Raw genomic sequence first — 13,702 nt, forward strand, 5'->3', positions numbered from 1 at the left:
AGTCTTAATTTCTGCATCATTGACTATTCCAATCAAAGATAATGAAAACTTTTGCTCTTGTTATCAAATCACTAAAGTTTGATTATATACAAGTATGCAATGGTACATCATGAAGTCCCTCATTGTTTCACCTTGGAGATAGTCAGTACTGTATGGTCAGCCTCCATTTAACAGTTCAATGGTTACTATTTTGAAGTGCAGTAGTATATAATACTTGGTAGACTTCAGGGTAGACAGATATAACTCCTTATGAAACTCATTTAACTTTCCTTACTTTAATGTATAACAATGTATTACTTCTATCTTTCAATATTTTCCCCTCAACATTTTCAGTCGTAAAATCTGATGCAGAAGCATGCCTTTGGCCATTAACAACTGTCCATATCCTCTCTTATTGCATTTCAATGTGCAAGTTTCAATTACTCAAATTTATTTATAATCTGTATTTCAGTTGAAAGTTGAGATTTCTGATTGTAGCATATATTGTAATCCTCCTAAACTTAGCAAAATTCATTTCTTTCAACTTCTCATGAGCTAGTCCAAGGTAGATCATCAATTATAATATTAAATTCAACATATTCTGAATTCTTCTGGAAACCTTTTTAGCTGTGCTATTTAGCAATACTGTAGCATACTGTTACACTTTGTTCTCAGGTTTCTACAATTGCTGGGTAGGGCCACTGGATGGCGCTTGAGGACAAATTGTTTCTATTTTTCAAACCTAGCTCAACAAAAGATAAAGTTGCCACAGTCCCAAAGGACCGTAGGGCTGCTCTCTGATAGTTATACAGCACAGAAACATACCGTTCGGTCCAATTAGTCCATGCTGAACATAATCCCAAACTAAACTAGTCGCACCTGCCTGCTGCTGGCCTATATCCCTCCAAACCTTTCCTATTCATGTATTTATCCAAATGTCTTTTAAACTTGGTAATTGTACCCACATCCACCACTTCCTCAGGAAGTTCATTCCACATGCAAACCACCCTCTGTTTAAAAAAAATCTGCCTCGTGTCTTTTTTTAAATCTTTCTCCTCTCACCTTAAAAATGTGCCCTCTAGTCTTGAAATCCCCCATCCTGTGGAAAAGACAATCACCATTAACTCTATCTACACCTCTCGTTATTTTATAAACTTGTATCAGATTGCCTCTTAATCTCCTATGCTCCTGTGGAAAAAAATGCTAGCCTATCCAGCTTTTCTTTACAACTCGAACCTTCCACACCCAGCAACATCCTGGTAAATCTCTTCTGAACCCTCTCCAGCTTGATAATGTCCTTCCTATAACTGGGCGACCAGAACTGGACACAGTATTCCAGAAGAAATGTCACCAATGTCCTGTACAACCGCAACATTACTTCCCAACTCCTATACTCAAAGGACTGAGCAATGAAGGAAAGCACCCTGTCCGTATGTGATGCAAGCTTCAAAGAATTATGTACCTACAACCCTAGGTCCCTCTGTTCTGCAACACTACCCAAGGCCCTAACAATAATTGTATAAGCCCTCCCCTCGTTTGTTGTACCAAAATGCAATACCTTGCACTTATACTGATTGATCTCCTTCTGACATTTTTCAGCCCATTGATCCATTTGATCAAGATCCCTTTGTAGTCTCATTGGAGACTCAGGCAAGGGCAAGGTTGAGATGGCGCAACATTCACAGTAACCTCAATTTGTGCAAGAATTAAACCCATATTATTGGCATCTGCATCACAAACCAGTCATTAAACCAACTGAGCTAACAGATTCCCTGGTCCTCACTCAGTGATGGAATCATTTAATCACAAAAGGAGAAGTTCTGGATGGCTGGTGCTCTACAGGATCAATTTAACCAGTTCCACTCACTGACCTTTGCCTTTAGCTCTGCATTTACACTTTTCTATTCAAGTTCTGTTCTGAATGCCACAATTGAATTTGCCACCACTATATTTTCAGGTAGTACGTCCAAGATCATGAACAAATCCCAGTGTAAAAACATGTTTCCTCATTACTAATTACGTTAAATTTGCACGCGTTAGTTTTCACCCCTTCCTCCAAAGCAAACAGTTTGTTTGAACTTGAACACTTATTAATTTTCCTTTTAATCCTCTCAATTCTTTCTTTAAAGGAGAATAATGCCAGCTTCTTCAATCTAACAAGGTAGGTAACTGGAGTCCAAAATCATTCATATAAATTTTTTTCTGAACTCTTCCAGGTTTCTCTTTCTTCCCAAAGTGGAATGTCCAGAATTGGACATAATACTCCAGTTGAGTTTGAACCAATGTTTTGGAAAGGTTCGTCACAATTTTTTTTTGTCTGCATGTGATATTATATGGAGGTTTTCCTGTCCCTCTGGGTACTTGTCTGGTCTTAGTCAGTCAGTCAGTCAGTCAGTTAGCAATTTCAAACGGTTTACCGCAATTAACAGTTCTATTCAGTTCAAATTGTTCTTTTCAGCAATATCTCTGCAATGAACAAATAATTAGCAAGTACTGGTAATCCATCTGGTTTCCATATTGTAAACACTACTCTGAAATGTGGGAGGATTTTGAGGAGAATGCGCATGTTTCCTTTTAGACCAATACGTTAAAGAACCAACTAGAGAACAGGCGATTATGTACTAATAAAGGAATTAGATATTGTGTAATGAGAAAGAATTCATCAATAATCTTGTGTGAGGTCCCAGGGAGAACAGTGACCATGATATGATAGAATTCTTCATTAAGATGGAGAGTAAACTTGTTGAGTTGAAGCTAGGATCATGAATCTAAATAAAGGGAACTGTGAGGGTATGAGATGCAAATTGACGAGGATGGATCGGGAAATCTTGCTAAAGGGGTTGGTGGTGGATGAGCAGTAATTCATATTTAAAGAATTTGTGCATGAATTAAAACAACTATTCATTCCTGTCTGGCACGGAAATAAAAGAGAAAAGATGGCTCAAACATGGCTTACAAAAGAATTTAGGGATAGTATTAGAACCAAAGAGAAAATGTATAAAATTGCCAGGAAATAGCAACAAGCCTGGAAGAATTTTAGAATTGAGCAAAAGAGGACAAAAAGTCTGATCAAGAGGGGATAAAAAGATATGCGAATAAAATTGCAGGGACCATAGAAACTGATCATAAAATCTTCTATAAATATGTGGAGAGAAAGATTAATAAAGACAAATGTAGGTTCTTCATAGTCTCAAACAGGGAAAATTTTAATGGAGAACAAAGAAATAGTCAAAGAATTGAACACATGCTTTGGTTCTGTCTTCACAAAAGTGAGTAAAAATAACCTCCAGCAATGTTAGGAAACCAAGGGAAACCACAATTGAAAGAACTGAGTGAGAGGGACTAATTGATAGAAATCTGTATTAGTAAGAAAATGGTACGGGGGAAATTATTAATGGAGTTAAGGCTGACACGTCACTAGGGTCTGATAATCTATATCCCAGAGCACTAAAGGAAGTGGCCTCAGAAATATTTATCGCATTGGTGGTCATCTTCCAAAATTCTATAGACTCTGGACCAGTTCCTATAGATTGGAGGGTGGCAAATGTAATCCTACTACTTAAAAAGGAGGGAGAAAAACTACAGACTGGTTAGTCTAACATCAGTACTGGGGTAAAAGCTCAAGTCTATTACAAAAGATGTGATAACAGAGCATTTGGAAAGCATGGAAATGGACAAAGCCATTGGTTTATGGAAGGTAAATCTTGCATTAGAATCTACTGGAGTCTTTTTGAGGATATAATTAGTAAAATGGATGAGAAAGAACCAGTGGATGTGGTTTATTTGGATTTTCAGAAGGCTTTTTATAAGGTGCCTCATAAAAGGTTCATGGGCAAAGTTAAAGCACATAGGATAAAGAGTAATACATTGGCATGGATTGAGAATTGGTTGACAGACAGGAAACAGATTAGGGATAAATGAGTCTTTTTCCAAGTGGCCAGCAGTAACAGTGATAGGATCGGTGCTTGGGTCTCAAATATTCACACAATCTGTAAATGACCCAGATTTGGGAACCAAATGAAACATTTCCAAATTCTATGATGAAATGAATTAGATAGGATTGAGAGTTGTGAGGAGGATCAAAGGAGACTTCAAAGTGATTTAAACAAGTTGAGTGAATGGGCACATGGCAGGTGCAGTACTACACAGCGAAATGTGAAGTTATACACTTTGATGTGAAAGAAAAAGATTGATTAATTGGAGGTATACTGTGAAGTATAGATGTACAAAGGGATCTGGGTGTCCTTGCACAGCAGTCAATGAAAATAAACCGGCAGGTGCAGCAAGAAATTAAAAAGGCGGGGATGGAGCAAGTAAAGGTGTGTGTTGGTGGGGAGGTAGGGAGGATATAGGTCAGTCCAGGGAGGACGGACAGGTCAAGGGGGCGGGATGAGGTTAGTAGGTAGGAGATGGGGGTGGGGCTTGAGGTGGGAGGAGGGGATAGGTGGGAGGAAGGACAGGTTAGGGAGGCGGGGACGAGCTGGGCTGGTTTTGGGATGCGGTAGGGGGAGGGGAGATTTTGAAGCTTGTGAAGTCCACATTGATACCATTGGGCTGCAGGGTTCCCAAGCGGAATATGAGTTGCTGTTCCTGCAACCTTTGGGTAGCATCGTTGTGGCACTGCAGGAGGCCCCGGATGGACATGTCGTCTGAGGAATGGGAGGGGGAGTTGAAATGGTTCACGACTGGGAGGTGCAGTTGTTTAGTGCAAACCGAGCGTAGGTGTTCTGCAAAGCGGTCCCCAAGCCTCCGCTTGGTTTCCCCGATGTAGAGGAGGCCACAACGGGAACAGCGGATACAGTATACCACATTAGCAGATGTGCAGGTGAACATCTGCTTGATGTGGAAAGTCTTCTTGGGGCCTGGGATAGGTGTGAGGGGGGAGGTGTCGCACTTCCTGCGGTTGCAGGGAAAAGTGCCAGGTGTGGTGGGGCTGGAGAGGAGTGTGGAGCGGACAAGGGAGTCACGGAGAGAGTGGTCCCTCAGGAAAGCAGATAAGGGTGGGGAGGGAAAAATGTCTTTGGTGGTGGGGTCGGATTGCAATGGCGGAAGTGTCAGAGGATGATGCGTTGGATCCGGAGGTTGGAGGGGTGGTACGTGAGGATGAGGGGTATTCTGTTTTGGTTGTTATTGCGGGGAGGGGGTGTGAGGGATGAGTTGCGGGAGACACGGTCGAGGGCATTCTCGACCACTGTGGGGTGGAAGTTGCAGTCTTTGACAAACGAGGACATCTGAGATGTACGGGAGTGGAATGTCTCATCCTGGGAGCAGATGTGGCAGAGGTGAAGGAATTGGGAATAGGGGATGGCATTTTTGCAGGAAGGTAGGTGGGAGGAGGTGTATTCTAGGTAGCTGTGGGAGGCAGTGGGCTTGAAATGGATATCGGTTTCTAGGTTGTTGCCAGAGACGGAGACAGAGAGGTCCAGGAAGGAGAGAGAGGTATTAGAGATGGTCCAGGTGAACTTAAGGTTGGGTTGGAAGGTGTTGGTGAAGTGGATGAACTGTTCGAGCTCCTTGTGGGAGCACGAGGCGGCGCCAATACAGTCATCAATGTAACGGAGGAAGAGGTGGTGTTTAGGGCCAGTGTAGGTACGGAAGAGGGATTGTTCCACGTAACCTACAAAGAGGCAGGCATTGCTTGGGCCCATGCGGGTACCCATGGCCACCCCCTTTGTCTGTAGGAAGTGGGAGGAATTGAAAGAGAATTTGTTGAGGGTGAGGACGAGTTCGGCTAAGCGGACGAGGGTGTCAGTGGAGGGGGACTGGTCGGGCCTGCGGGACAGGAAGAAGCGGAGGGCCTTTAGGCCATCTGTATGGGGAATGCAGGTGTATAGGGACTGGACGTCCATGGTAAAGACGAGGTGTTGGGAACCGGGGAATTGGAAGTTCTGGAGGAGGTGGAGGGCGTGTGTGGTGTCACGGACGTAGGTAGGGAGTTCCTGGACCTAGGGGGAGAAAACGGAGTCGAGATAGGCGGAGATAAGTTCGGTGGGACAGGAGGAGGCGGAGACAATGGGTCGACCAGGGCAGTCAGGTTTGTCCCACCTTTACTGGCTCCATCCCCGCCTCTTTGACCTGTCTGTCTCCTCTCCACCTATCTTCTCCTCTATCCATCTTCTATCCGCCTCCCCCTCTCTCCCTATTTATTTCAGAACCCCCTTCCCCTCCCCCATTTCTGAAGAAGGGTCTAGGCCCGAAATGTCAGCCTTCCTGCTCCTCTGATGCTGCTTGGCCTGCTGTTTTCATCCAGCTCTACACGTTGTTATTTCAGATTCTCCAGCATCTGCAGTTCCTACTATCTCGGAAACATACAGGTGTTCACGGTCTTTTTTGCACAGACGTAGGAGTTCTGCTAAGTAGTCACCCAGTCTATGCTTCGTTTCCCCAACGTAGTGAAGTCTCCAGATAGTTGAGTCTACCAACAACAATTTTCATAGCATTCTTAACGTGATAAAAGGATGTGGGAGTCTTCACATTGGTTTTATCCAACAAAATTTGACACCGAACCATAAAATATCACAGCAAATGACCAAAACTTAGCCAAAGAGGCAAGTTTTTAAGGAACATCATAAAGAATGAAAGCAAGTCACAGAGGGTTACGTATAGAATTCCACACTTTTATGGTCCAGGCAAATAACAGAATAGTCACTAATGATGGAATAATTTAAATCCAAGATACGCAAAAGCTAGAATTGCAGGAGTCCAGATATTTCGGAAGCTTGTGGGGCTGGATGAGATTACAGTGAGATAGCTTTGGTGATATTGAAGTCCAAAATGCCTTCGGAACATTTCGTTAACTGTTTTTCCACAGATTCTGCCAGATCTGCTGAATTTCTCCAGCACTTTTCTGTTTGCATTTCGGATTTCCAGCATCTACAGTGTATTATTTTTATGTGTGTATATTCCTAACTTGGTGTCCCCCAATGTTGAATGGGAGACAAATTCTGTCCAATGCAGTACTAGGTGTTGGAGAAGCAGTTTGATCCACTTAGAGTCACCGGAGTAAGGTTGGGCTGGCTGTCCGTGTGTAAACTGCCTGTGGCGGTGTATGGAAATCCTTCCAACAGTGAAAGTTTGTTTTCATTGAACACTACAGTGACTTTTTGTTCCCCCTAACACCTAAAGCCACAGCCTGGGTCTCGATCTAAGCAGCATTCAACCTCATCTACCAACTGTCGCCCGGACATACTGCGCTGCCCGGTTACCATGGCGTTGCCGTGTCGCAGACGTCACTTCCTGGATTTTGAACACCGTTCCGCGGTGTCTGATTGGCTGGACGGTCTTCAAAGTGGGGTGGGTGGCGAAGCTATCATCGCCGCGACGTCATAATCGTCCGTGGTGATGGCCGAGTCTGGCCGTGAGGAGAGCGGTTGGAACGGCACGGGTCATGGAATCCGAGGTTCGGGCTCGAGTCCGGCCTCGAGCCGCCACGAGAAGAGTCTCGGGCTCCTCACTACCCGATTCGTGTCGTTGCTGCAGGAGGCCAAGGACGGAGTGCTGGACCTCAAGCAGGTCAGGGCCAGGCCAGCAATGGCAGGGGAGGGAGCACATGTGTGAAAACAAAACCTGCGAGGCATCTCCTGCTGCTGACCAGTCCAACAGCTTTCTCAACACTCATGAAGCACAATCTTCACACGTTTCACTCATCCTTCTTGATTCACTTGTAGCGGAGCTTAGGTGCCGATTGTTGTCGGCTCCCCAGAAGGGAATCAGTTGTGGCACAGGCAGTCTCTATGCAACCATGTAACACGTTTTCTTTAATTTTCATAATGGAAGAGCGTTATTTTATAAACGAGGAAATAATCGTTTTCAAACTTATAAAAGATGTGGTGCTGAATCTGGAATGGGTTACTAGCCTGATTCATTATCAATCGTTCCATTTCGGCAACTGATTTAAGAACATGTAGCGGTTATAGACAGTACTAATCGACCTGTTCAGACATGTCGCTCTCGAACAGGTGGGACTTGAGCCCAGAGGTAGGGCGCTACCATGGCACCACAAGAGCCCTCCAAGAGCACTTGTATAACGAATTTGCTGTAGTAAAATACCCCAAGGTGCTTAACGATGGTTTGTAGTCAAAACTGGATGACTAGTCGAAGATATTAAGAGGGGTGACCCAAAGTTTGTTTAGTGTGGTTTTTAATTATTAACCCTTATATAGAATGAAGGGAGAATGAAATTCCAGAATGAAAAGTTTTTGTGGATGGGGTGTTTGTAGCACTCTCAAAGAAGTTGCATCTGAGAGGGGTAAAACATAGAGGAATTTAAATCCAAGGTAATATTTTTAAATCCCAAACATTGGTACCTGCTTATGGATCACTCATGTATAAAGCGTCTGTGAAATTGCCTGGAATATGAAATTTAAACGAGACTGATCAGGAGAACATTGTGACATTTAAATTTAGTGTTCACAAAGGGACAGAAAGTTTTTCCACGGTAGATAGGCTCATGTTGGTCACGGAGTGGGTAATCCAATAGCAGGGGAACTATAACTATTAAGATCAGCTGTGTTCATCCTGGAGAAACAAGCTGCATTTACATAGTGACTTCAGTGAACCTAGGATGTCCCAGACACTTTACAACAGTGTTTTTGAAGTATACTTTTTTTAAAATGTAGATATAAAAAGAAAGTATGACCAGTTCTGTCACAGGGTAGAAATAATGATGGGTGGAGACTCAGCTGCCAATTTGTACCAAGCAAGGTCTTCAAACAACAATGCCTCAGAGATAGTAAGAACTGCAGATGCTGGAGTCAGAGATAACACAGTGTGGAGCTGGAGGAGCACAGAGGTCCAGGCAGCATCAGAGGAGCAGGAAAATTGACATTTCCAGTTGGGATCCTTCTTCAAAAATGGTGGGGGGAAAGGGACCTCTGAAATAAATAAAGAGAGGAGAGGAGTGGCTGGGATAGGTAGGTGGGATGGTGATAGGTGAGTGCAAGTAGGCATGGTGGGGATTGGTCAGTGAGGTGGGAGGAGCGGATAGGTGGGAGAGAAGATGGACAGGTTGTGTCAGGTCAAGGAGGTGGGGATGAGAGGGAGGGTTGGTCATGGGATGAGGCCAAGGGTGGGGAGATTTTGAAATTGGTGAAGTCCACATTGAGACCATTGGGTTGTAGGCTCCCAAGGTGGAATATAAGGTGCTGCTCCTCCAGTTTCCGGGTGGTGTCATTGTGACGCTGGAGGAGGCCTGGGATGGACATGTCGTCTAATGTATTTTAGTGATGTTGACTAAGTGATAAATATTGGCTACAACCTGAGGGACAACTACCAATTTAAATTCTATCCCCTGGTCATGTACAACACAAAATCAATTTGCATCATACGGTTAAGAAATATACAGAACATTATCCTCAGTAGAGGAGGATAGTTGTCCTTTTCGTGCCATGTCATTCTTTTCTCCTTACAATTTTGATTGGAGGATCTTTTCCATTTTGAAATGAATTATCTTGCCATCTTGCCGGAGGAAGATCAAGTACTTTAGTAATGCTCTTTTTAAAAGTGCTGAATATTTTTTCCAATAGACTTTCACCTTTGAGGAGGAATGGATTTGTATAATGTATTGCCACAGTCCCCTTTGGCATTCTACAGCCCACCTTTCAAAACAAAAACATTCTAGATCTGAAGGCTTATTATTTTACAGGGGATTATTTGTGCTGAATCAAAATAGACATATTGATTAATGTTTAATTTAAAGATGGCACTTCAGACAGTGCAGCACTCCCTCAGTAAAATATAGGACTGTTGATCAATATTTTTGTGTTCAAGTCTTTGGAGTTGACCTTCTGACTATGATAGTGCTATCCACTGACCTACAGTTGACACCTGCAGTTGTTGATCTTATCAGTATTTCATAATTCCTGAAATGCTGTTGCTTCCCAATCCCATCCTGTTCTCCCTAGCCAGAGACCACGCCTTTGCCTGTTACTTTTTGCATTATGTCATTTTTTTCTACTTGCAATTTTGATTGGAGGATCTTTTCTATTCTGAAATGAGTCATCTTTCCATCTTCCTTCCCCCCCCCTCACCCCCAGAAAAATCAAGTACCTTAGTAATGCTCTCTTAAAAAGTGCTGAATATTTTTTTCCAGCAGACTTTCACCTTGAAGATGGAATGGACTTGTATAAAACGATGCCAACAGTCCCCTTTAGCATTCTACAGCCCAGCTTTCAAAATAAAAACATTCTAGATCTGAAGGTTTGTATTTTTACAGGAGATTATTTTGATTCAACATATTTAGAAGTACTGATATAGATGGATTTTGTGTTGAACATAACCAGGGGAAAGAATTTAAATTGGATTTTTCAGCCTTGTTCCCTAAGAATATAATATTGACGTCCTTGGCGCCAATCTCAAATATCTCCACTTTAAAGTCAATCTTATCATTCTCGTACATTATATGCTTTTAGAATTTTGGGAACTGCCATTTATTTGGGAAGTTGTGTGCAATCTTGCTTCTGTCTCCACAGGTACTACCTGACCTACTGATGATTTCCAATATTTTTTGTCAATATTTTCCAAGTTTGTGTTGCTCCCATTTCCATGCCTGGTTTCTTATTGCAAAATTACTGCGATAAGAAAATGTAAATTCTAGACATCCACCAATCATTCCCAAGCACACTAAAGTTGTGAGCACCTTGCCAAATGAATCTGGTATTTAGCTTTCACGTACTTAGAAACCCTAATACAAATCAAAATAGAAGTTAAGATTTTGGTAAAAATAAATGTGTTCAATGTTTTCTTGCTTTTTATCAACAGGCTGCTGACACACTTGCAGTGAGACAGAAAAGAAGAATCTATGATATCACCAATGTATTGGAAGGAATTGGATTAATTGAGAAGAAATCAAAAAACAGTATCCAGTGGAAGTAGGTTAAAATAACACCAATTTTTTTTATGAATACATATGTATATACTTAAACTCTGAAATTATAACAAAATCTATAGATGTAGAAAGCCTGCAAAGGAGCAAACAATGAGAAACAAAGGACCAGATTTCAAGAGACATAAACGTTGTGAAATGTGCAGACACATAACAGATTAAATTTAATGTAAAAAAAGCACAACAGTTCATTTTTGAAGGAGAAATGAGAGGCAATATAAATGGTACAGTTTTAAAGAGCAGAGAGTATTGGAGGTTCACATTCGTATATCTTCAAATGCTTTATTTTATAATTTTACAATAACAAGGTGTGGAATGGTAGGCTATAGAAGGAGAAGTATAGCTTGCAGAAGGAAGGAAATTGTGTTCAACATTGATATATTACTATTTAAGCCTCAGCTGAAGTATTGTGGCCAATTGTGGACAACACGTTTAGGAAGGTGTAAAGACCCTGGAGAAGGTACAGAGAGGTTTTACTAGAGTCATACCACTGCTTTTTATTCGCGATCGGAGGAAGAGGGAAAGGTTCAGTTGTTAAGAGAATAGCAGTGCTGAAATTGTTTTTCACAGAGTAATAGTTAAAAGAAATTTAATGGAAATTTTCAAAATTATAAAGGATTTTGATCAAATAAGTAAGGAAACCTCGTTTCCATTGGAAGGAAAGCTAGTACCAGAGGACACCGATTTAAGATAATTGGCAGAAGAACCACATGGGATTGAGAATTTATGAAGTTCCAATGACACTTAGAAGCTCAAGGTAGACAAACGGGAGGCTGGAAAAGCACAGCAAACTAGGCAGCATCTGGAGGAGGAGAAGTCAACATTTCGGGTATTATCGTCCTTCAGTCCTGACTTCTTTCCTCCACGTGCTGCCTGGCTTGCTGTATTTTTCCAGCCTCCTGTTTGTCTACCTTGGATTCCAGCATTTGCAGTTTTTTTTTGTCTCTAACTTAGAAGCTCAATACTGTCAAACACAAATCAGCCCTGTAGATTGGCACCATATTTACCACTTTCAACATTTACTGACTCCATCAGTGATGCACCGGTGCCAGACATGTGTATCATCTACATGATGAACTGCAGCAAGTTACCAAGGCTTCTTAGACAGCACTGTCCATACCTCTGAACTCTAACACCTGTAAGGATAAGGGTAGCAAATAAATGTGAGTGCCACCACATGCAAATTTTCCTCCAAACCAAGCCAAACCATAAAACTGTAGAGTATAGGCATCGAGTTTGCTCCACGATTTGATCAAGGCAGATATGATTCTCAACCCAATTCTCTTGCCTTCTCCCCATTGATCCCCTGACTAATCAAGCCCTTTCTTCCCAGGATTGTTCTTGTGAACCCCCTCTGAACCCTCTCCAAGATCAACCCAACCTTAGATGCGGGGTCCAAAACTACTGTCTATATTCCAAAGGCGATCTGACCAGAGCCTTATACAGTCTTAACAGTATGTCCCTGCTCTTGTATTCTAGCCCTCTCAAAATGAATGCTAACTTTGCATTTGCCTTCCTCGCTACAAAATGAAGCTGCGCGTCTTAAGAGAATCCTGAACCAGAACTCCGAAGTCCCTTTATGCTTCAGATTTCCAAAGCCTGTCCTTATTTCTCTATTCTTTCTTTCACTTTCCCACATTGTATTCCATATGACATCTCTTTGTCCAGTCTCCCAGTTTGTCCGAGTCCTTCTACAGCCTAACCGCTTCCTTAATACTACCTGTCCCTCCACCTATGTTTGTACAACATCTTCTGACATGGAAATATATTGCCAATCCTTTACTGTCACTGGATCAAAATCCTGGAACTCCCGCCTTTAGAAGCACTGTAGATTTACCAACACCACATGGACTGCAGCAATTCAAGGAGGCGACTTAGTACCATTACCTTGAAGGGCACTGAGTGATGGACAATAAATAGGGACCTAGCCAGCAACTATCACATCCCATGATAAAATGTTTTAAAATTGTGATTCTGTTTTTATTGTTGCCAGTTCAGTGCCTGGGGAAATGGCAGAAACAGATTCAATAATAAATTTCAAAAAACAATTAGAAATACATTCAAGGAAAAAAAAATGCTGAGTGACAGGAAAACAGCAGCGGAGTAGCACTGGATGACTTTTTTTTAAAAGAACTGTCACAGACACAGTGAATGCTATGGCTACGTTCTATGCTGTTTATTTGTTGATATATTTGCAAGCATTTAATGTTAGATTATATATCACTTAATATGTCTGCCCTACCTAAACTTTGCATCACGCTCAATTCAGTGTCTTTTCAACTCAAACACCAAGATGAGCACTGTATTCCATAGCATCCTCATATCTGAGGTCTGTAAAAGTTGCATCCCTCAATTGATGTCCTCTTCTGCTTCTCAGGCCTTGTGCACCAATTAATTTTTGTTCTCTTTTTGCTCTGTCTCTGTCAAGTAATCTCTGCAAGACAGAAGCTGTAGCCATTTTACTAAGATTTCCCTTTCATGCTTTAAGTCAGTTCTTATCAATAAATGTTATTGTACTTTTCTCATTGAGGTTGGTGTTTCAAGAACTGTTAATCTGTTATTATGTCTTAACTTTCTGGTCACACCTCCACAGTCCTGAGTCATGCCCACTGCTCTCAGATTTCTAGGACACTCTCCTAGCACTTCTAAATCCCACAACTACTGCTCCCATCACCACCTACTCCAGTACTGATGCATTCTTTCATGCTATCTGGAATAAGGTGCCAAGAACAGACATAAAATTGAAGTAAATAAACAAATTAAAGTCAATGCCATTAATCTACAATTCTTACAGTAGATATTTTCAGGTTCAATTTTATATTTATTTCCTTAAGTGTATAA

At 41.9% G+C, this 13,702-nt stretch overlaps 1 protein-coding gene across 4 annotated transcripts in view; it reads left to right on the forward strand.

Annotated features, from left to right (window-relative positions):
• Positions 1-7,283: 7,283 nt before the first annotated feature.
• The window catches only part of LOC109917377 (transcription factor E2F5), a 29,329-nt gene continuing 22,910 nt past the window's right edge, over positions 7,284-13,702 (forward strand). For 3 of the 4 annotated variants that reach the window (XM_020517197.2, XM_048595998.1, XM_048596000.1), the window contains exons 1-2: positions 7,284-7,491; positions 10,738-10,847. In XM_020517197.2, the coding sequence (XP_020372786.1) occupies positions 7,321-7,491; positions 10,738-10,847 (281 nt within the window). In that variant the 5' untranslated portion in view covers positions 7,284-7,320. Of the gene's footprint in view, positions 7,492-10,072; positions 10,177-10,737; positions 10,848-13,702 lie in introns of all 4 variants that reach the window. The other variant, XM_048595999.1, reaches the window with a different exon arrangement.

The sequence above is a fragment of the Rhincodon typus genome, chromosome 4, assembly GCF_021869965.1.
Source record: "Rhincodon typus isolate 14 chromosome 4, sRhiTyp1.1, whole genome shotgun sequence".
Classification (NCBI taxonomy): Eukaryota; Metazoa; Chordata; class Chondrichthyes; order Orectolobiformes; family Rhincodontidae; genus Rhincodon; species Rhincodon typus.